The sequence below is a fragment of the Lissotriton helveticus genome, chromosome 12, assembly GCF_964261635.1.
Source record: "Lissotriton helveticus chromosome 12, aLisHel1.1, whole genome shotgun sequence".
NCBI classification, from domain to species: domain Eukaryota; kingdom Metazoa; phylum Chordata; class Amphibia; order Caudata; family Salamandridae; genus Lissotriton; species Lissotriton helveticus.
Window position 1 is genome coordinate 592,445,673 of NC_136073.1, and position 23,181 is coordinate 592,468,853.

The following is a 23,181-nucleotide window of genomic DNA, read 5'->3' on the forward strand; positions in this document are numbered from 1 at the left end:
CACCATGTAAATGTTGAAAGTGTTGGGCTGAGAGTGGATCCGTGGGGTACGCCGCAGATGATCTCGGAGGCTTCGGAACAGAACGGGGGAGGCGAACTCTCTGGGTTCTGCCGGAGAGGAAGGAGGTGGTCCATTCAAGAGCATTGTCTCGGATCCCTGAAGTGTGGAGGCGTGCGCATAGTGTGCGGTGGCAGATGGTGTCAAAGGCAGGGGAGAGGTCTAGGAGGATGAGTGCTGCAGTCTCCCTGTTGTCTAGCAGGGTCCTGATGTCGGTGGCGGCAATGAGGGCGATCTCGGTGCTGTGGTTACTGCGGAACCTTGACTGGGAAGGGTCCAGGATTCTGTTCTCTTCAAGGTATCGGGTTAGCTGTCTGTTAACGATTTTCTCGATGACCTTGGCCGGGAAGGGGAGCAGAGAGATGGGTCAGAAGTTCTTGAGGTCTCTTGGGTCTGCCTTGGGTTTTTTAAGTAGGGCGTTGATCGCGGTGTGTTTCCAGCTCTCTGGGAAGGTCGCGGTCTCAAGGGAGAGATTGATGACGTTGCGTAGGTGGGGTGCGATGGAGTTGCTTTCTTTGTTGAAGACGTGGTGCGGGAATGGGTCTGACGGAGAGCCGGAGTGGATTGTGCTCATGGTCTTGATGGTGCCATCGACGCTCACGCTGGTCCAGGCTAGCAAGGGGACGTGGTCGATGGTGACCTGAAGGGTCTGTTGTGTTGCTGTCTGTTGGGGATGTCTGGGTGTTGAAGCTGTCGTGGACGGCTGCTATCTTGCGGTGGAAGAAGGTGGCGAGGGAGTCGCACAGGGCTTGCGACGGCGGGATGTCGTTGGTGTTGGAGCTGCGGTTGGAGAGTTCCTTCACGATGTTGAAGAGCTCCTTGCTGGCATGTGCGTTGTTGTCGGGGTGGTCTTTGAAGGAGGTCTTCTTGGCAACCCTGATGAGGTAGTGGTGGTTGCGGTTGTGTGTTTCCTCTTGAATGTCAACCTCACTACCTTCCCGCACTACTGGAAACGAGATTGCAAACAAAAAACTAAATTGGATGAGCTACTCCCATATGGGTATGGGGAAACATGACAGCTCTGTATACCCATGCCATATTCCAACTGAATCAGAGGACTACAACTAGTTGGACTTGAAAATTCAGTTGTGTTTGGGAATTTCTGGCAAAATCTGTCAATGCATTGAAGAGGCTAGTGAGCACAAGCTCATGGGACTGGGATAGAGAATAAACACATGTAGATTTTCTGGGTGTAGGAAGAATACCAGTTAAATAGTTGCATTAGTTCTTGACAATAAATCCAGTTTTACATTTACTTCCCTAGCATTGTTAGTAATGTCTCTGCATCAAAGTCCTTTTCTTTTGCCTCCCTATATGGTCTACAACTACAACCGTTAGTTCTTACTTTCTCTAGCATCCCATGAAGCGTGAAAAAGTCAAATTATTCAGGACATACTTGAAGCACCTCATTAGCCTTGCTTTGAGTGACACAAGAAGAACTGTAACCACGGAGGTAAACATCCGGTCATTTCAAAGTGATGATTATCGTTCAAGGAACTCTCAATGTTGTTAGTCGCCGTAGAGATACTCACGAGATGTCATAACACTGAACTCTCTTCCTTCAACAGGGTTAGTTCCTAAATCAGCAATGCACTATGCATTAGTCCTGTTCTTTAGTACTATGGTGCTTTAGAGCAGGTGAGAGTTTCTTGGGAATGGAAAAACCTAAATGAGACTCATCGTTATGCAAAAAATAAACCTAGAAGATGGAACTTATATTTACTAAGAGTGTAGACAAATAATGATCAAAATATTATAATAGTGCCTAAAACAAGAAAACAAGAAAACATTTCAGTGGGCCTGGTAGATAATGGGGATTTTCTCTCAAAGCCCAATGAAGCACGCATACATAATTATTTAACAAAAGACAAGCCAGTGTTTTACCATCATATGTATGCAGGAGAGAAAACATGATCATGACGAAAACACACACACAAACTAACCGCATAGGCCATCTTCTGATGGACATTTATATGAGCTTTTCCTTGTGAAACCAGCGCAGTGGGGGCAAATCCATGGAGAATTTGCATTCCCTCAAGATTCTGCAAGTGCCTTGATTATGGGATTGCCAAGTTATACAGCTATATCAGAATTCTCAATAGGTATCGGAATAATATGCTTTTATAAAAGAAAAAAATAGACATTTGTAACCTACTCGAGATATTTTGTGTTCCCAACGCTGTCCTCCAGGATTTATAGTATTTTTATGCACTATTTATTTAAAAACTAATTTCCACCATAAATATTAATGAAATCCTACTTGGGAACAGAGATTATCGGTTAAGTCTTTTGCTAAAGGGCTTCAAGGGCTAAATGGTGTGTGGGAGTTTATCTAGGCTGTTTTTTATGGTTATCACAATGTATGATTTGAAATAAACAATTGTCTTTATTTCAGTTCCTGAATCCTTATATTTAATAACCTTTAACTGGAAGAACAGCTGTATGTTTTATGCGTTTTATTAGATGGCTTAAAACAAGGAAAACGTAGTGTTAAGAACCAGTCTCAGGGCGATTAGAGATGCTTTATTCTAGATACGACATAACCGCTCCACAACAAGCGTCGCACTTCACCAGCTCAAACCGTCCCTCAGCCAACATTCCAACGGTCTGTTGGATTGCTGGACTCAACTAAATGAAGAAGGAGAGGGGAAAGGAAGGAGGGGGGAAAGGAAGGGGGGGGGGAAGGAAGGGGGGGAGAGGGAAAGAGACAAGGGTTTACGGATACAAGACCCAAATACACAGGGGCGTAACAAACACCACCGTAGCACCCGCGGGGGGCCCCCAGTCATGGTAGGTGAAGGGGGGCTCCTCAGCTCTTCCTTGAGATCTGTGAGGCTCTAAAGCAGCAGCTGCGTGTGCAGCCTGCTCTGAGCCCCTCGCTCTGAGCCCCTCCCGCTGACTGAAGAGAAACAAAGTATCAACTTACATTGTTTCTCTTCAGTCAGAGGTGCCAGGCCCGGAAAGAGGATGGGGGTGGGGGCCCTTGGAGTTACAGGCCTGGGTTGTGCACAGACATCATTTACATGGATTTCTCTCTGTAAGTAGGTGTTTATCTTTCTGCTTGGGGCAGGGAGGGGGACTGATTATGCAGAAGGTTTGCCCGTGGCTGGCTGGCACTGTCCCTTGTGGTGATCTGGCTAGAAGTACTGGTACGGTCCATTTAACGCTCTCGTGTCCCTTGAGAAGTGCTGCACTCTCCTTTTAGGCGCTATGAGGTACGGTTCAGAAGTGTGGCCACTGTCCATGAAATGCTTTAGGACCTGTATGTACTGCCTATGAAATGTTACAAAGTCTGCACGGATTTATGCATATACTGTCCGATTTGTGTTTGCACTTCACATTGGAATGCTGTGTGTCTTTTTAGAAATGCGGTTCTGTCCTATGAAATTGTCTGAGATCTGTTGGGTGTGCCTATATTATCCTTTGAAACGTTTGGGACTTTCTAATTTGTTTGGTTCTGTTTGTACTGCCACATGAAAATATTTGGAATCTGTTGATACTGCCCAAAGAAATGTTCTGGGAACTGTTTGTACTGCCCCATAAAATGCTCAGGGATATGTTTGTACCCCCATGGAATGCTCAGGGATATGTTTGTACTGCCCCATGGGAGGCTCAGGGATATGTTTGTTCTGCCCCACGGAATGCTTTTAAATCTGTTAGTGTCACTGCCCAGTGGAATCCTCAGGGATCTGTTTGTACTGCCCAGTGGAATGCTCTTAGGTACGATGGTGCAACTGCCCCGTGGAATGCTCAGGGGTCTATTTTTACTGACCCATGGAATGGTGTTAGTTTTGTTGGTGCTACTGCCCTGTGGAATGCTCAGGGATATATTTGTACCCCCATGAAATGCTCAGGGATATGTTTGTACTGCCCCATGGGAGGCTCAGGGATATGTTTGTTCTGCCCCACGGAATGCTTTTAAATCTGTTAGTGTCACTGCCCAGTGGAATCCTTAGGGATCTGTTTGTACTGCCCAATGGAATGCTCTTAGGTCTGGTGGTGCAACTGCCCCGTGGAATGCTCAGGGATTTGTTTTACTGCCCCAGGGAATGCTTATAGATCTGTTAGTGCTACTGCCCAGTGGAATGCTCAGGGACCTGTTTGTACTGCCCAGTGGAATGCTCTTAGGTCTGGTGGTGCAACTACCCCGTGGAATGCTCAGGGATCTGCTTTTACTGCCCCATGGAATGGTGTTCGTTTTGTTGGTGCTACTGCCCTGTGGAATGCTCAGGGATCTGTTTTACTGCCCCAGGGAATGCTTTTAGATCTGTTAGTGCTACTGCCCAGTGGAATGCTCAGGGATCCGTTTGTACTGCCCCGTGGAATGCTCTTAGGTCTGGTGGTGCAACTGCCCCATGGAATGCTCAGGGATCTGTTTTTACTGCCCCATGGAATGGTGTTAGTTTTGTTGCTGCTACTGCCCTGTGGAATGCTCAGGGATCTGTTTGTACTGCCCCGTGGAATGCTCTCAGGTCTGGTGGTGCAAGGTTCTCTTTGTAGTGCCTATGGAATGTTCTGGGATACGTTTATGTACTGTCCCGTGAAATTCTATGGGATCTGTCTATGCTGTCCCATGAAATGCTGTGGAGTCGGTTGGATGTATTGATACTGTCACAAAGTTCTGTTGTGAAGTGCTGCTTCGTGTCTTAGAAGATGCTCTTAGATTGGTTTGTGTTTTCACTGTTCCACCGCAAGTGCAGAAGACTCACAGAGATCGGCATAATTCGTACTGCCCCATCAGCAGTGGCGGATGCCTGCTGAGACTCCTGGCTCTGCCTCTGCCCTACTAAATGTAATCAAATTCTTCTAAAAAGTGCTTCTGCCGGTCCGTGGAAAGCATTGCAGGTATGTTGAGACGTGCCCGGGTTGTTCTGTTAAAAGTGTGCTAAGAGTCAAGCGTGCTCGGTCCCTTTAAATGTGATGCACCGTTCTGGATGTTAAGTGCTGATACTATAACGTATATTTGTAAAGCGCACGATCACCCAGAGGTATCTTGGCGCTGAATAACAGATGTTTCTTGTAACCCAACGGTACTCATTTTATCGACCTCAGATGGATGAAAGGCTGAGTGGACCCACCAGGATTTGAACCTGTGTCCATGAGGTTGAACACAGGCCCCTGCAGTGGAAGTATTAGTCCACTGAGCCACCAGATCCGGCTAATTGCCAATGAAAATGCTTGAAGGGGTGAAGCAGGCGGTGTCCCTTTAAATGTGATGTAGCTGTGGATGTGAACTGCTATCACTATCCCATTGGTGCGGTTACAGGTTTTGGTTTAAATTGCCGGTAATTTGGCAGATTTTTTCTTCGTAGTGTATTGGGTGAGTTACTGCGTTTGTAGCTGCTGTTATCATGTAACCGTTAATTCATTCAGGACAGTGGGGATTTAGCAGGCCATACAAGCAGGGAAGAGCCAATGTAGTTACATGAAAGTGCCAGCTCTATCTATAAAGTGTTGCTACTGACTAAATGAATGCCGTCATGTTGAAAATTGTTGGGATCGCCCCACGTAAAGCGCAGTGTTCCTCGTTGTGAAGTGCAGCAAACAAGTACATTAAAGGCGCTACAGTTAAAAAAAATTAGAAGTGCCTTACGCCCACCTAGGCAGTAGTGTAAGGCTTGTTCTTTTATTTATTGTTTATTTTGGCCTTCATGTCCTTTTCTTTAACATCAATGGTGTTCTTGCAGAGTGTTTTGTGAGTGACTTTGATGTATTGGTCAAATCTTTGTGTCTACATCCAACAATGAAGGATTTTTTTAGTAGTTTGTCAGGTCTCCCTATGACATGTATATGACGTTGACATGGTTGTGTGTGCTGCCAGACCCTATGGGATGATTATCAGTGTCACTTCTACAGCGCATAACAGTTTCGCTGCAGATGAGTATGACAGCCTTGGCCACGAACAAGGATGTATGGTGGCCAAAGCAGTGTTGGCAAGTGTAGGCCGCAATGGGGTTCTACCTTTGGGGATCTATAAAATCCATCAGCTAATGGACAATTCCTGTGGCATTGTGACCTATAGGAAGAGCGGGTCATCCCTACATGCTCCACAGGGGCCTACAGCTGTAGTCGTGGGCACAAAGACATGTTGGGCAAGTCCGGGGCATGTCAGCAAGAGGACTTCATGGGGTCACACCTTTGTGAATGTTTGCGAACACTAGCCATGTTTGAAGGGGCAGATGCTCCTTTAACAGATCAAATATATATTTTTAAGTTTTCATTTTGGGGGGTTTTGCATCAACGTAGCAGCTAATGGGTAGCGTGATATCACTTCGATTGTCGATGGTGGGACATTATTCAAGCCTTTGCCTGTCCCCTTGAAAGCAGAAACACTTCCCATGTTACTCAGGTGGTATAGTCCGATTTTCCCAATTGATAAGTGAAATTTGTGTTACAAAATCATCAAAAACAGGTCCTGTTTTTCAGGAATTTGTGATTGTGGCCCATACATAGTAGAGGAGGGGTGATCTAGAGTCCAAGGAAGTAATACTAAGGCCTAAGACTAAGCAGAGATCAGCAGCTGGCTGGCCTGTCTCAAAACTGGGAAATTTTCTGAAAAGATCAGTGTCTCTGGAAGCTTGTGAGGGTCGGGACAGAGTCAGTCGTTTCTCAGGCAAACATGCTTAATTTGTGCTGGTGGATGCATGTTGTAGACTCGGGCGTTCAATATTTGGGTATCCAGAATTATTTTACATTTCCAAAGATTGACCTAGTGCAATAGAGAGTAAGGGAGACAACAAAGAAAGAAGTAGGAAGAGAAGGATACGATCGCAGCAGTGATAACAGCAGGAATCGGGATGAAAATAATCCCAGCTGTGAGCTAAGAGGCAGGGTGGGAGTGTGTAGTGGAAGAATCAGGCCTGGGGTGGAATAAAAACTAGCCCTCCAGTTTTCTATTGTGCCTGCGAAAGGCTTATCCTTTGCTGACAGCTTGTATCTAGAGAGATGGGTGGGTAGATGAGTGAATAAATGGATGGTAATATGGACAGAAGGTCTTGGTTTGAAAAGTGTTTTGATGCAAGAGGATGGATGGGTGGGGATGGATGAATGGTTGGGTTGATGTGTTAGGTTGGCTGAATAGCTGGGTGGGTGAATAGATGGATGGGTTTTGCTAGTTTGATGGATAAAGTGTTTGTATGGATGAATAGATGGGGTTGGAAAAGTGGGTGGGTGGATGGAACATTTGGGTGGTTTAGTTGGATGGGTAAGGATGGATGGGTTACAACTTGTGTAGCCCTTGACTCGATAATGGTCACACAAAAGTGCCCAATATTGGCACAGCAATGACGTGATTAAAAATGCTCCCGCCATCGCCTGCATAATTGTGAGCATCCTCACAATGCGGCCATATTGCTCTCGCTGGCTGTTGCTCACCCATATCCATTATTAATTGTTGCCAGGGCAATTTTGTCTGCAAGTGTATGGTTTTTACACCAGTTGTTTGGAATTACCAAAGAAATAGTATTAGGTCGTTCCCCATTAAGCTTCTAGTGCCAGCCCTCTCTATTCGAGTAGCATGTGTGTTGGTAGGCTTTAAATGTCCCCCATTGCATTACGCTTCCCTCTTCTCACAAAGGGGAGCAGATGTTAAGTGTCTTGCGACATCTTCCATGGCATGTGCAAGCTATACCAAAAATGTGTGCAGTCACCTCGGTCCTACACGTTTCCTCAGTGGATTCCGCTTTTGAATCCAGTCCTTGATTTGCTCTGGTAAGCTCTTGGTCAGCATGGGCCCTTGACCATGAGGGATCATCCACCTTGTCCCTCCCCTAAGGACCATCGGAGTTTCTGTGGGTGGCGGGTGGTAAATCAGATAATTTGGAATCAGGGAGGGCATCATGGTGGGGCGGCTGGGGCCCGGCAGGCAATAAAAGTAAAACATAGTGTAGGGCGGTACATACTTCACCCACTCTCCATCTCATGCCGGTCATACACCTGAAGGAAATTCGTCTGCATATACTATAAAATCAATGGATCAACCTACAAGCCAAATGAAAGCCTTTCCAAACGATATCTATATTTGAGTATTTCTACTGGTGGTTGTCTAATCTCACATCGGGGCTCTAACGGAGTCAGTATATATTGATGAACATCATGATCCGTGTAATAGGCAATGTTTCCTTAATTTGCTTCCCCCTTTAACTTGTCGATCGACTTTAGTGGATCATTGTCGTACTAAATCCTATTTTACGTCATCAGTGACATACTAAAGTCTTTAATGTGGCTTTAAGTTTGGCTGATATAATGTTTGCTGTGCTCTCATTTCTCACGTATGTCTCAGTCATGTAATAGTTATTCCTGAAAGACATTCTGGGAGTTTGGCCATTCTCCCCCCTCCAAAACTTAGAGCTGCCTTTATCAAAGCCTCAGGTCGTTCTACGGGGAGCAATGTGTATATATACCTATCTGTGATAAACGTGGTACTTCTACCTCCTTGTGAGTTTAACCTGAGGAATTGCTGGACTGTGATGTTGAGATGATATACTGTAGGTGGTGGGCCGGGTCGCCAGGGGGGGCCCCATCCATGTGCTTTGCAGGGGGGGCCCTCAAGTTTCGTTACGCCACTGCAAATACAACACGTAGTCTTTCAATACTTCTGGACTCCAGGTCCACCCTCAAGTCTCCAATCTTCCTCTCTTATCTTCAACATAGCACATGTCATTATATAGGGCAACTTCTGAGCAAGAGGACTAGGAAGCACATTTTAAAGCGTAGCAACAGTAGGATGCTGTTTTGTGGTGGAGCAGGTAGAAAATAAACACAATAAAATATATCTTCAGTAGGAACATTGCTCCTTCTATGATAACGAATTGAAAATCTACGAATTGCCCAAGAGTCAATGTCCATGGAAGTCTTCAACAACTTTAAGGGTTGCCAACTTTAGCCTATTTTCATTGTTGCTTTTATAGACTTCCTTCTGTTTCACCAAAAATGTTAATACCAGATAGAACGCTCATAACCGGCTTCATCATTCTCTCTGCTACAATGAGATCTCACCGTGATCTTTATCTTTTACATTTTATTGTAGGGCAGTTACAAAAAAAGCTTTGGAAATAAATGTAGCTGCACATGTCCCAGCTTCTTGCAGCTCATAAGATGGTGGTTTAACGTTGACTAATGTGTTCCTCAAGAACATCCCATACCTGGGGCTTCACCAACTACTTCCAGGCACCTTCCCTCACAATTCAAAGCCATACATCTCTGCATTTGCCATGGCTTTCCCAAGAGCGTTCAGCAATCACCCCACCCTCAAAGCTGAACCTACATTTTATCTGCTCCGCTGCTTTGACTATTCACAAAATTCATTCACAACCATATGTGTACCCCTTCTCAAGAGTACAGAGGTTTGTATCTTGAATGAGCCCATTCTTACCAATATTTTAGTCCTTCATTTGTAGTGTTAACGTGCCCCATCAATCATTTCACACCAAGATGTACTTGTAAGACTGAAACTGACAACTAGAGACTCAAACCCCAGGCCCTGAACCCACCTATTAACTGAGTGGATGCGTGAGACTGGTTATTCATCTGATGACTGACCTGATGGATAATGTAGATGCCATACTGGATCTGCTGACGCTGGAGGAAGGGGTGCAGATAGTACAGTAGGTACCGGAGATGAGCTTCCCTGTTCCTATGAGGAATCAGCACAGCAGTACGGTAGCGAGGCTCACAGTTTGGTGGGTGGTACATCCCACCTGCAGTCACCAGTGGGTTCTTCGCCTGGATTTGCTTCACAGTTGGAACACTAGTGAATGTCACTGTTATAGGTCCAACTAGGAGGAAGGAAAAAAAAAATTATATCTTATTCTACCACATCCATAACCAACTTCAACACTTTACAACCCATCCCAAGACTACGTGGCAGACACTATTCATTAAAGAAGTCATGGTGAGAAAAAGGGAGTGGTCTGATGAAACCAACAGTATTCGGAGACGTATTAAGGCATTGGCAAAGGTAGGCAATTACCCAGGGCCACCGCATTCAAAGGGGCCCCCTGATAAAGTAAATGGGACTCTCGAAGTCCCTGCCATTAAATAATGCTAATCATAAAAAACTGCTTTTTTCTAAGCTGACAGCCAAGCATGCATAACAGAAACTTAGAGGATCATTTACTAAGGGTTTGCACATGTCAAAGAGATGCAAAGCAGCACAAACTCTTGCATGGGTACTTACATTTGAGTGCTAAATTTATGTGCGCTGGAAAAGTGCCCTTTTCTCAGTGGAAATAGCGCTTTGTGCTGCTCTGCGCCACTTTGCGTCAAGGAAGCTTACTTTGGGGCAGTGGCGGCTGGTCCATAGGGGCAACGGGGCAGCGCCCTACAAAAGAAACGGCTCACTGCAGTTTGGGCAACAGGAATGTAAGCAGACGAATTTGTCTGTTTACATTTCCGACCGGCCTGTGAGTCGAGGGTGAAATTGCGCATGTGTCAAGGCACAGCACACGCAGGCGAGGAGTCCAGAAGATGGTCCGTCTGCGCATGTGAGTGAGGAGCGTCGCCCCTCACTCACATTCACAAACCATTAGGCATGCTGCGCATGCCTAATGTGGTGCAAGCGTCTGGAGATAGGATCCTGCTCGGGCGGTGACGCGTTTTTTGCAAAGTCGCCCCGTGCCCTATCAAGTGGCAGGATATAGAGTAAGTAAACAAGGGTTAGCCGACACCCTGCGCATCCAGTCTCCTGATTTGGCAGTTAGCATTGCAAAAGAAAAGAGCGGGCAGAAGTTAGTGCGACGCGGGACTGGAGGAGAATGGAGATGCCTGGTAAGTTTATTTTTTTGTTGTATTCATTAAATTAATCCCCCCCCCCCCCCCCCCCCGCGAACCCAGTATTCATGAGTCATGCAGGCCGCGAGGAGAGGCATCTGTCGCCAGACGATTCCACACTGAACGAGATCGTACATCTGAGTGAGGGGTAAGCAGGTGGGGCGACAAAGCAAGCTCGAGGCCAAGGTGGTTGAATGGGCTAATGCTGCACCACGCAGAGCAGAGGTGCAGGTGCATACTAAAAGTCGTAAACAAGATCTTGCAGATATCAGAGCGCTTTACATTCAATCAAGATGGGTATACAAACTAATTTTTTAAAAACACGGATCAACAATTATATTTTGTGTCTGGTTCACTATCATTGGCTCTGGCTCAGCACGCAGAAAAATCTACACGGTATGAGTGTTCCAATGATGGATGCAGGATGGATGGGTGGATGCATGAATGAATGATGGATGCAGGATGGATGGATGGATGAATGGATGGATGAATGGATGGATGAATGGATGGGTGAATGGATGAATGGATGCAGGATGGATGGGTGGATGAATGAATGATGGATGCAGGGTGGATGGGTGAATGGATGAATGGATGCAGGATGGAGGATGGATGGGTGGATGAATGAATGATGGATGCAGGATGGGTGGGTGCATGAATGAATGATGGATGCAGAATGAATGATGGATGCAGGATGGATGGGTGAATGGATGGGTGAATGGATGGGTGAATGGATGGGTGAATGGATGGGTGAATGGATGGGTGAATGGATGGGTGAATGGATGCAGGATGGATGGGTGGATGCATGAATGAATGATGTATGGATGGATGCAGGGTGGGTGGGTGGATGGATGGATGGGTGGATGAATGAATGATGGATGCAGGATGGATGGGTGGGTGGATGCATGAATGAATGAATGATGGATGCAGGATGGATGGTGGATGGATGAATGAATGAATGATGGATGCAGGGTGGATGGATGAATGGATGCAGGAATGGATGCTGGATGGGTGGATGAATGAATGATGGATGCAGGATGGATGGGTGGATGCATGAATGAATGAATGATGTATGGATGCAGGGTGGGTGGGTGGATGGATGAATGAATGATGGATGCAGGATGAATGGATGGATGGATGAATGGATGCAGGAATGGATGCAGGATGGATGGGTGGATGGATGGGTGGATGGATGGGTGGGTGAATGAATGAATGATGGATGCTGGATGGATGGATGGATGAATGGATGCAGGAATGGATGCAGGATGGATGATGGGTGGATGAATGAATGATGGATGCAGGATGGATGGGTGGATGGATGGGTGGATGCAGGAATGGATGCAGGATGGATGATGGATGGGTGGATGAATGAATGATGGATGCAGGATGGATGGGTGGATGGATGGGTGGATGCAGGAATGGATGCAGGATGGATGATGGATGGGTGGATGGATGGGTGGATGGGTGGATGGGTGGATGAATGAATGATGGATGCAGGATGGATGGGTGGATGCATGAATGAATGATGTATGGATGCAGGATGGGTGGGTGGATGGATGGGTGCATGAATGATGGATGCAGGATGGATGGGTGAATAGATGAATGGATGCAGGAATGGATGCAGGATGGATGATGGATGGGTGGATGAATGAATGATGGATGCAGGATGGATGGGTGGGTGGATGCATGAATGATGGATGCAGGATGGATGGATGAATGAATGATGTATGGATGCAGGGTGGGTGGATGGATGGGAGGATGCATGAATGATGTATGGATGCAGGGTGGGTGGATGGATGGGTGCATGAATGAATGATGGATGCAGGATGGAGGGGTGAATAGATGAATGGATGCAGGAATGGATGCAGGATGGATGATGGATGGGTGGATGAATGATGGATGCAGGATGGGTGGGTGGATGCATGAATGAATGATGGATGCAGGATGGATGGGTGGATGAATGATGTATGGATGCAGGATGGGTGGGTGGATGGATGGGTGAATGGGTGGATGAATGATGGATGCAGGATGGATTGGTGGATGGATGGGTGAATGGATGAAGGAATGGATGCAGGATGGATGATGGATGGGTGGATGGATGGGTGGATGGATGGGTGGATGGATGGGTGGATGCATGCATGAATGAATGATGTATGGATGCAGGATGGGTGGGTGGATGGATGGGTGGATGAATGATGGATGCAGGATGGATGGGTGGGTGGATGCATGAATGAATGATGGATGCAGGGTGGATGGATGGGTGGATGCATGAATGAATGATGTATGGATGCAGGATGGATGGGTGGATGCATGAATGAATGATGTATGGATGGATGCAGGGTGGGTGGGTGGATGGATGGGTGGATGAATGAATGATGGATGCAGGATGGATGGGTGGGTGGATGCATGAATGAATGATGGATGCAGGATGGATGGGTGGATGGGTGGATGGGTGGATGGGTGGATGCATGAATGAATGATGTATGGATGCAGGATGGGTGGGTGGATGGGTGGGTGGGTGGGTGGGTGGATGCATGAATGAATGATGTATGGATGCAGGATGGGTGGGTGGGTGGATGGACGGATGGGTGGATGCATAAATGATGTATGGATGGATGAAGGTGGTTCGGGCTCGCTCGCTGCGCTCGCTGCGGTGCAATATGCAAATTAGTTTACGCCCCCACCACTTTCAAATGTCACCAGCCGCCCCTGCTTTGGGGATGACTTGGGTTGATTATCATTAGCACCCATCATTTTTGATAACATGCACACACTACTAACATCGCCAGACCGAACTTTGCATTAAAAGAACGCTTCCTAGAAGCAGGTGCAAAACGGAGAAATGTTTTCACTTCTACACACATTCCACACATCGCATGTGTGCTGCGCTGTACAGCACATATACAACGTGTGGAATGTTTAAGAATTTGTCTAGGCATATGATTTTATGCTAGAAGGTTTAGATTCCAGTGCAAATCCTACTCTAGACCCCTAGTACATCTCTGCCCCATCGTGCACAGGTTAAGCATGGTGCTCGCCAGTCTGTTTGCCCACCAGCACAGGGGTAGCGATCAGCAGCATGTCATTTTTTATTAATATGGCTCTGTGCTGCTTTCTCACCCTTCCACAACTTTAGCTACTGTGCAAAAAAATAAATCGCCCTTTAGTGTGATGTCAAGCAGTTGGTGCCAATTACACTGAAAATTAATCTCTCTGTAACAGTTCTCTCTCCTTACTTCAGCGCACCTCTTATACCTTAACCCTATCTACTTCTCTGTGTACCTTCATCCTCGCTGTCCATCTCAGTTCTTGCTTCCTCGCCGTTGTCTACCGAATTTCTCTCTCAATATACCTTATACCTCACTTGACTTCATCTTTCTCTACCGCTCTCTCATGACCCTTTGTCTATCACTCTCTGTCTCATTCTTCCTCAGCTCGCTCTCTAGCTCATCTCATTTATATACCTCGACACTTTTTCCATCTTACCTCCCTCTATATTTTCCTCACCTCTTTATCTCTATATTCATGTCTCTGCTTCCTTACCTCTTTCTACATCTCTCAGCTCTTTCTCTAGCTCACCACTCCTACCCATCTCTCCATCTCATTCTTTTTGCTACCTCACATCTCCCGCACTACCTTACCTCTCTACACCCCAACACTCTTTCCTTATGTAAGATATCAATTTACCTCTATATTTTCCTCACCTCTTTATCTCTATATCAATGTCTCTGCTTCCTTACCTCTTTCTACATCTCTCAGCTCTTTCTCTAGCTCACCACTCCTACCCATCTCTCCATCTCATTCTTCTTGCTACCTCACATCTCCCGCACTACCTTACCTCTCTACACCCCAACACTCTCTTTCCTTATGTAAGATATCAATTTACCTCAACATTAAGTCACTGTCTTACCTCGCCACCACCTCATTCTTTTGTTCTACTTCTGTTCCATTTCCTTCACCTCTATAAATACCCTACTTCATTTTTGGCTACCTCTATTTCTGTACTCCCACTGCTTTGTCACTATCATTAACTCCTCTTCCTCTTTGTCTCTATGCCCCTCTCCCTCACACAAACAATTCTCTTTCTGGATCTCATCCTCCATTTCAACTCACCCCCTCCACCTCCACTCTCTCAACTTCTTCTTTATAAATCTTGTTTTCTCAACATCTCTTCCACTTTTTCTATTCCCACAACTTTCTACCCTTGTATAAGCACCATCTCTCTTTCTCTGTTTCATGTATATCTCTCAAATGCCGCAGTTCGCTCTACAGTACATTTCACTTTCTACCCTTCACCACTCTCTCTACCTTCACCACTAGTCTCTTTGCCTGACCTGATTTTGCATACTTCATCCCATTTTGCTCTTTTTCTATATTCCAACTTTGTTTTTACCAAGTCTGTCTTCTATGTCTACCTCCTGCTCTTGCTGCACTTACCTCTCTGTAATTCACCTCTTTCTACACCTCCTTTCTTTCTACCTCACCTTTGGGGTTCCCAAACTCCTCTGCCTCTCTCTACATTTCCTTCTTCCCATCTCTATCCCTCTATCCCTCTCTACTTTTCTACTGCATTCTGAAACCTTATATATTTGTGTGCCTTTTTTTCTCTACCTACATCTTCCTCTTTCTATCTGTACTTTTTTCTTTTGCCTACCTCACCTCTCTCTATTGGCTGTATTTTACTCCCTACCTCGATATCTTTCTACACCAAAGCTGTCTCTACTCGATTCTCCCTCTGCCTCACCTCTCTCTGCCCAAAATGTCAATAACAACGATTTAAAAAAAGTCAGTAACATGCTGCCTTGACCTGAGCAAAGGTGCCCCTTTGATCTGCCAAGGAATCTCAGGCTGGGATACCGTAAATCTACAATGTAAAGGCTGGAGGCACTTGCCTTCTCCCACTGACATTATGAAAGGGGGAATTCAGGAAACATCTTTTTGGGCACTATGCCTATCAGACGTTTTAGGGCTTAATTTGAATAAGTGTTTGACAGGGTTAAGAATCTTTTCAGAGCACTGGATATAACTGAGGTCTTTTGCAATAATGCCTGCACTAAATGTACTGTGGCCAGATGGTTGTACATTGTGCTTGGTAGATCAGTCGCATAGCAGGCAGCATGGCTCATTGTAACAAATTTTCATTTCAAGGATGGCACTCCTACTTCGAGCGGGTCCAGTGGCTCACAAATTCTTCCTAGTCACCACCGCACCCCAAGTACTGTGAGCCACTGGGTTGACTACAATTGGCTAATTTGCACTTGTGTTGGCTGGGTCAGCAAAGCTTTACACTTCCAGCCTACCTCTGAAATATCCAGTGATGTGGGAATCATTTGGCTGGATTCAACCGGTGTTCATTGATTTAGGTTTAGATTTAATTCCTCACCCTCGACAAAGAGTAGGCCTGAAGGTGACCATAGGCAAGCAAATTGCCTAACTATTAATTTTGTATTGAATTCTGGTACATACAGTTTGTGTTCTATTAAAAATGGTGGACTTTAAAAACAACGGTTAAAAGGGAATAACTGCACTAAACAGACTACTCACAGAACAATCCAGTCAATTAATCTCTTAGTAAATATACAGTTTTTGTCAAAGAAATTGGAGAATTTCCATACCCTCAAGAGCCAAAGTCACGAGGCATACCTCAACAATGCAGCAATCGTATGGATAACTACCTCAAACTATCGGAGAACAGGTCTGGAATATTTGGAAACTTAAAAGGCAGGGACTTCACCCAAACTGGAAAGTCGACAGTAGTCTCGATGTTGAGCACAGTGACCACACACTGCTCAACAAAGAGCCAAAATGGAGACACTCTAAGCTCCAGCTGGGCATGCTACTGCTCTGATGGAGATTCTTGGATATCAGGCAGTTTTAATGATGCATCTGAAGTACTTCTCTCCTTTCTCCCTGCTTCATATATGAGCAGCTCCAGTAAAAAAGCTCAAATGACAAAACCACTATGCATGGGTCTAGAACTCTCTGCAAACTCTCCGACTGGCCTTCCTTGCTTTAGAGTCTCATTGGCTATACTTTACAGGAAGTGCAACTGTCAAAGTCACGACATCCTGCCAAGAAGATCAGGGGCACTGAATGTCCATGGCACAACACTATATACAATTACTTACATTTTTGAAAAATTGATTTCTGGTGTCTAAAAAGCATTACACCAAAATTGACACGCTGCAAAAACTATGCCACTCGTTGGGAAACTGCAATAAACAGATACAGAAAAAAGTCATTCTGCAGAAGAAAAAATACATTTTACAAAAGCGTTCATAGATCCTCGCCAGAGTTTAGTTTGAAAGCAGACATGAAATAGTCACTCAAGAGAAGCCTTCCGATGTGAATAGCTGGGCAGAAGGTTACGTTTCGGTTTAAAATATTGCAGAACTCTTTGTATGTTACAGTAGAGGGTCTATGATCGTTTAAATAAATATTTGGCTTTAGTAGATGATGGTAAAAAGTGTACCTGTGAGTATGAAAAAAGTTTCACAATAGGGAATAATGGCATGCCTTAAGGAGTTCTAGAAACAAATTGTGAGAGATTCTTGGGTGTGTGGAAAGGAGTCAGACAGTGAGAAACATGTGCTATTAGATTCTCCAATATCCATCTCTGCAGGAAGTTACATCATGGCAATTTTTAGCTTCCACCTCTACAGCCTCTACATCGCTGACTGCCTTCTGCCTACTTCAATCAACTTCTTGGGACTTCTCTTCACCCAGCGTCTCCATCAAAGGGTGGAAACAGGCAAGATCATTGCTTGTTCAGGCCTGTTAGGGATATGAACGATCTTGGGTCAGAACCCCGTTACTCTGTAACCTACAAGGTAAGATCTCACCAAGAACCCCACGTCGCCTATACCCACAATCACACCAAGACCTAGACAACACAGTCACATAGTGCTGCACAACACATAGACCCAACCTCAAACACATTTCACTAACTAATAGATACACTAAAATTACTGATCACACCTTCAAACTCATGCTCAATCGTGCTATGCAGTACTCCATGCTTCCAATACCACAAACCTCATCACCTATCGCAACCTTGATACACTCTTCAACACAGCAACATGGTTCATCCACAACATCCTAGCACTTGCTACATAGGTCCCAAAGGCTTCAGCATTCATTTTGGGAACTGCACACATAGGAATGCCTCCCAGGAAGAACAAGGACTTCATTGAGGAATTCTCATACCTTTCTCACCACCCCATCAATCTGAGATGGCCCCTCCACATTCCGGGGTGACTTTAACTCCTCAGACAATGCAAAAAACCAAGACACAACACAGTGCACACACAATGTGGTAAAGCACATCAGTCAACCAACACACTTCAAAAGTTAAAGCCTCTATCTCATAATCTCAAAAACACCAACAATCCAATGCAAACTACCCATACTTCTAGAAAGCACTGAACCGCTTGTTATCGCTACTATCCTCCTCTGCTTCAGAATCAACAAACTAAGGTCAACCAAAAAGAGAACACCAAACCATGAGATCCTTCTAAGAAGTCTCCAATGACAACCAAAATGTTGAACTGATCTCTCAGGCTAGCAACTCCACGTCCGATGTCAACACCCTTCTAAACTACTTCAATGCTTTTCTAAAAAAACACATGAACACCTATTCCCCACCTAAAACATGCAACATTAAGCCAAATCCCTTCAGCACCCTGGTACTCCAAAGCCCTTGCCAATAACAAAGGCTGTGTTGTCAGACAAGAAAGAAAATGGAAGAAAAATAGAACAGTCCATGACCTCATGTTACTGAAGTCCCTCCAAGCAACACACAGACAACTCATCATATCAGCCAAAGCAAAGTCCTATCCAAGTGCCTTTAATGAAGCAGCTAACAGAAGAAGAGTCCTTTTCTTAACAATCATGCAGTGCTTCAACCCCTGCTTTATCCTTCTGTCCCATTTTCCAAAGTCAAGCGGAATGCCATCATCCTCTTCTTTACTGCAAAAACACAGAAGAAGATCTTACAGCACACTGACAAAACCAAGCCCACTTCTGTTTTTAGACACACCCATTCTTGTAGCATCCTGCAAAAGCCACCTTTCAAACAATAACTCTCGCAGATCTCACTCAAATACTCTACCTCCTCTAAAGACTTCTTACACTGGTCTTTCATCAAAGGACTCTCAGGAGAAGCTTGCCCACCCCTACTCACTCTTATAAACACTTCCCTCACTCAAGGCCTTTTTCGAAAAGCTCTAAGACAGGCCACATAATTGCACTCTTAAAGAAACCTACACTAGAGCGCCTAGTGGAATGCCACTCACCTACTATTCACCAGCAAGATCACTGAAAAAGCAGTCAACTCCAAGATCACATCAACTCCAAACATCTCCTGCAAGGTCAGCACTCTGGCAGCAGATCATGTTGCAGCACGGAGACAGCTACCTTACACGTAATAGATGATAACCTCCTGTTCACAGATGAGGACGTGCGCTTTCTCCTTATATTACTGGACCTCTAAGCTGTCCTTGACACCATTGACCATCCCACCCCCATCAAAGTCCTGAAGTCATGAATGGTATTCACTCGCAGTGTCCTTCAGTGGTTATCCTCCTACCTTGCCAATCAACACTTTTTCATTCACATGGGCACCTCCAGGTCCCAGACAATTCCTATCACCTTTGGAGTCCAGGGTTCTGTACTGTTCCAGACATCTTCAACCTGTACGTGGAGCGTGCTGAGCTCCATAAAGAGGATAACAGCATCAAAGTTCACAAATACAATGGTGATACACAACACTGTGTGAAAGTACTAAGACCAGCACTTACCTGAAACTTAACCCAACTAAGACAGAATTCCTGTTATTTGGCAAGAACAACTTGCAAGAAAACGTATAAACTTGGATCACTGAAATGAACTTTGATGGCTTCAAACCACAACTTCCACTCAATGCCAAGTAACTTGGATTCACCCTGGACTGTAATCTAAACCTCGAGAAACATATTGCCAAGAAAACAAAGACAGTCTAGAACCTTCTCTCTCTACTGAAGGAAATGTTACCAGTCTTCCTACAAGGTGACTGCCAAACTGCTTTTCAAGCCATCATACTCTCACATCTAGGTGGTGGAAACACCCTGCTCCATTGCCTCCTAGACCTCACATTGCCCCCGCCCCATAAGTGCATTGTACATGCCATGCCACATCTCATCCGGGACCTGAAGAAATATGGGCAACCACATTACCCCATCTTTTTGGAACTCCATTTGCTTCCATTGCCAGGCCACACAATATTCAAAACCAGCTGCATCATTAACAAAAGCCATTGCTACCTGTGCACTCACTCCCCATCCCCCGCCGTTTACTTCATACTTTGCCTTCATCTAGGCTGGTGCTACATAAGTACCACATCCATACATTAGAATATTACTAATGTCAATATTTTCTTAACATTTCTGCTGATCATGGCAAGTCATATCGCTATTGTTATATATTCTTTGGATCAAAGACATAGGAATGGCGGCCTGGCCAGAGAAAAAGAAATATTTGAACACATCTACCAGTCATAGCCCTTGGATTCCTTTGCCTCGCCACTATCACACGTCAATTAATTTATGGATGTGCCAAATTGATTGGCAGTTTCCATGGGTGAGAGCAGGAAGCATGTGTCCTGGTAGCCACACATACATTGCATACCAACCTGAAACCAGAATGAGTTTGTTTGCTTACTCACTTGACACCCTAATCCCTGGTCCGCCGCGGGAAGTCCCGTTTGTTGCGGAGGGATAACACGGTGACTCATTGTCTAATATCTAACCAACATGCTAAAAATGTTAGGTGACAAGACTTTTTACATCCCGATTCAAGCATACTCCTCACTGAATCTATCCAAAAAAATAAGATCCTTAACTAAAACAGCTCTAGAAGATGGCCACATCAATCCCAAGGAATTTGAATTTTTAAATCACAATCTAGGAAAAACAGCCTGCATATATGGGCTTCCAAAGATCCATAAAAACTCATCTGATCCACCTTATCGACCCATAGTTTCAACCATAGGTACAGCTACTGAGCCCCTTTCCAAATATATAGATAACTACCTACGTCCATTTGTATCTAAGATCAAGTCATATGTGCGTGACACAGGTGACATGATACAAAAAACAGAAGGCTTAACCTTTACCCCTGGAAGAGACCTTTTAGTTACATTGGACGTAGAGTCTTTATACAGTAATATTCCCCTCATCGGAGCAATGAAAGCTACATCTTGGTTCATTGATTCATATAACATCTCTTGCCCCAAATCATTTTTACTGGCATGTTTGGAAATTGTCTTAACTGACAACTTTTTTGAATTTGGATCGAATACTTACCGCCAGATCAAGGGGGTAAGTATGGGCGCATCAGTAGCGCCTTCGATTGCGAATATATATATGGCGGCTTTCGAAGCAAAAAATATATATAATGAATTAGCTCCCTTTTTTGAGTCCGTCTCCCATTGGTCCAGATATATAGATGATATTTTCTTTGTCTGGACCAATGGGAGGGATGCACTAGATGAGTTTATCTCTTGGATAAACGAAGCAGATCCCAATCTACACTTTACGTCGCACATCAGTGATAAGGTGGAATTCTTAGATATTGAAATTATGAATGAGGTGGGCATTTTAAAAGTCGATCTGCATACAAAACCCACAGCCAGAAACACCCTACTGCATTATAGCAGTTTTCACCCTAGATCACAAAAAGATTCAATTCCATTCTCCCAGTTTCTAAGGGTCAGGCGCAACTGCACAAGCCTTGTAGATTTCGACAGACAGGCAATGTTGATGAGAAGTAAATTCATCGAGAGAGGCTATCCTCTCCGATTAGTGAGACACTCTTATAAGCGTGCCCGCTATTATGACCGTAATTACTTGCTCCAACCAAAGCCTGCTAAAACCACTGACCAGGTGGTCTGTGTAACTAAACATTCTACCCTTGATACAAAAATTAAACAAGTCATAAATTCAAACTGGCACATTTTAAACAGCAACTGTACCCCAGAATTGAAACTAGCTAAGCCACTCTTTGCCTACAAAAGGAACAGACATATTAAGGAACATATCGTTCGTTCACGCTTCCAACCTACATCTGACAGAAATCATTCAGCACAGAGGTCGATTATATCAGGCAATCCAATAAAAGGAACTTTCCCCTGTTCCTCATGTTCCTCTTGTACCAATATTATAAGAGGCAAAGAATTTACGCACAATGGCCATACAACAGTGGCAAAAGAAATGTGGAATTGCAGATCCTCAAATCTGATCTACTTCATACAGTGTCCGTGTCTCCTCGGGTATATAGGAGAAACATCTCGTGCTATACAGACACGTTTAAACGAACATCGTTCGGCGATAAGAACTCACAAACTTGCTGCCCCAATGGTGAAGCATTTCTTAGAAAAGGGGCACCAAGCAGAAGACTTCAAATGGAGAGTGCTGGAAAAAATTCATACCCCAGACTCCAATGGTGGTTGTGCCATTAGAAAAAAGAGGGAGGTGTTCTGGATATTTGTCTTTAACACCTTTCGGGAAGGAATGAATAGCGAATTGCCATGGGAGCACGCTATTTGCTAGAATAACCGTAGATTCTTCCTACCTCAGTAAAATTTGTTTTCGCTCTATCTGATTTATTGTTGAACATCCATTCCCTTTATAGGTTGACAGTTATGTATAGTTTGTCCCTACTAGAAAAATTATTAAGAAGTTCCAAGGTATCTCCCCTTATGTGGTATCAAGAATTATATCATACACCCTTGGGTTCCCTTCCTTCCCCTTCTAGCCATTACTACCATAACCATTCTCTCAGTTATTTTATATTTTTTATTTATTTATAATTTGTTAAAATCGTAAATGGTATGAATTTCCATCATGTTGACATCCATGGTTTTGTCAAACATATTCTTTAGTTGCACGATATTCCTTATGGTTTGATTTCTTCATGCATAGAATATTGCGCATACCGTTATATAACGAGTCCATTGTTATTCTCGCATACACATTCGGTGTGTTACTGATAGTTCCCTTGTTGGTATTTAGCAATAAGAAAAGTTGATTTCAGTGCCCACCTAAGATGTAGTTCCTTTTTTATTTCCCATTATCCCGACTAGGTGGGGCGTTCTATGCGTTCCACACCGTCGTCTATGTTGATTCAAGCAACATTAGATCTGGGAGCCATTGATGTACAATTTGCTAAAATTATAAATGGTATGGAGTCTCTTCAAGTTCATACGTATGGTTTTGTCAAACGGAATTCCAAGCTTTACGAGATTCCGCACGATTCGATCTTTTCACTTACAAAATATTATGTAGACCGCTACTCAATACATAACGAGTCTATGGTTATATT

The 23,181-nt window shown here is 44.5% G+C and overlaps 1 protein-coding gene across 3 annotated transcripts in view; it reads right to left on the bottom strand.

Annotated features, from left to right (window-relative positions):
• B4GALT3 (beta-1,4-galactosyltransferase 3) overlaps nt 1-23,181 on the bottom strand; it is a 456,858-nt gene that overhangs the window by 92,647 nt on the left and 341,030 nt on the right. For all 3 annotated transcript variants that reach the window (XM_078669020.1, XM_078669018.1, XM_078669019.1), the window contains exon 3: nt 9,598-9,833. In XM_078669020.1, coding sequence (XP_078525146.1) covers nt 9,598-9,833 — 236 coding nt within the window. The remainder of the gene's footprint in view (nt 1-9,597; nt 9,834-23,181) is intronic.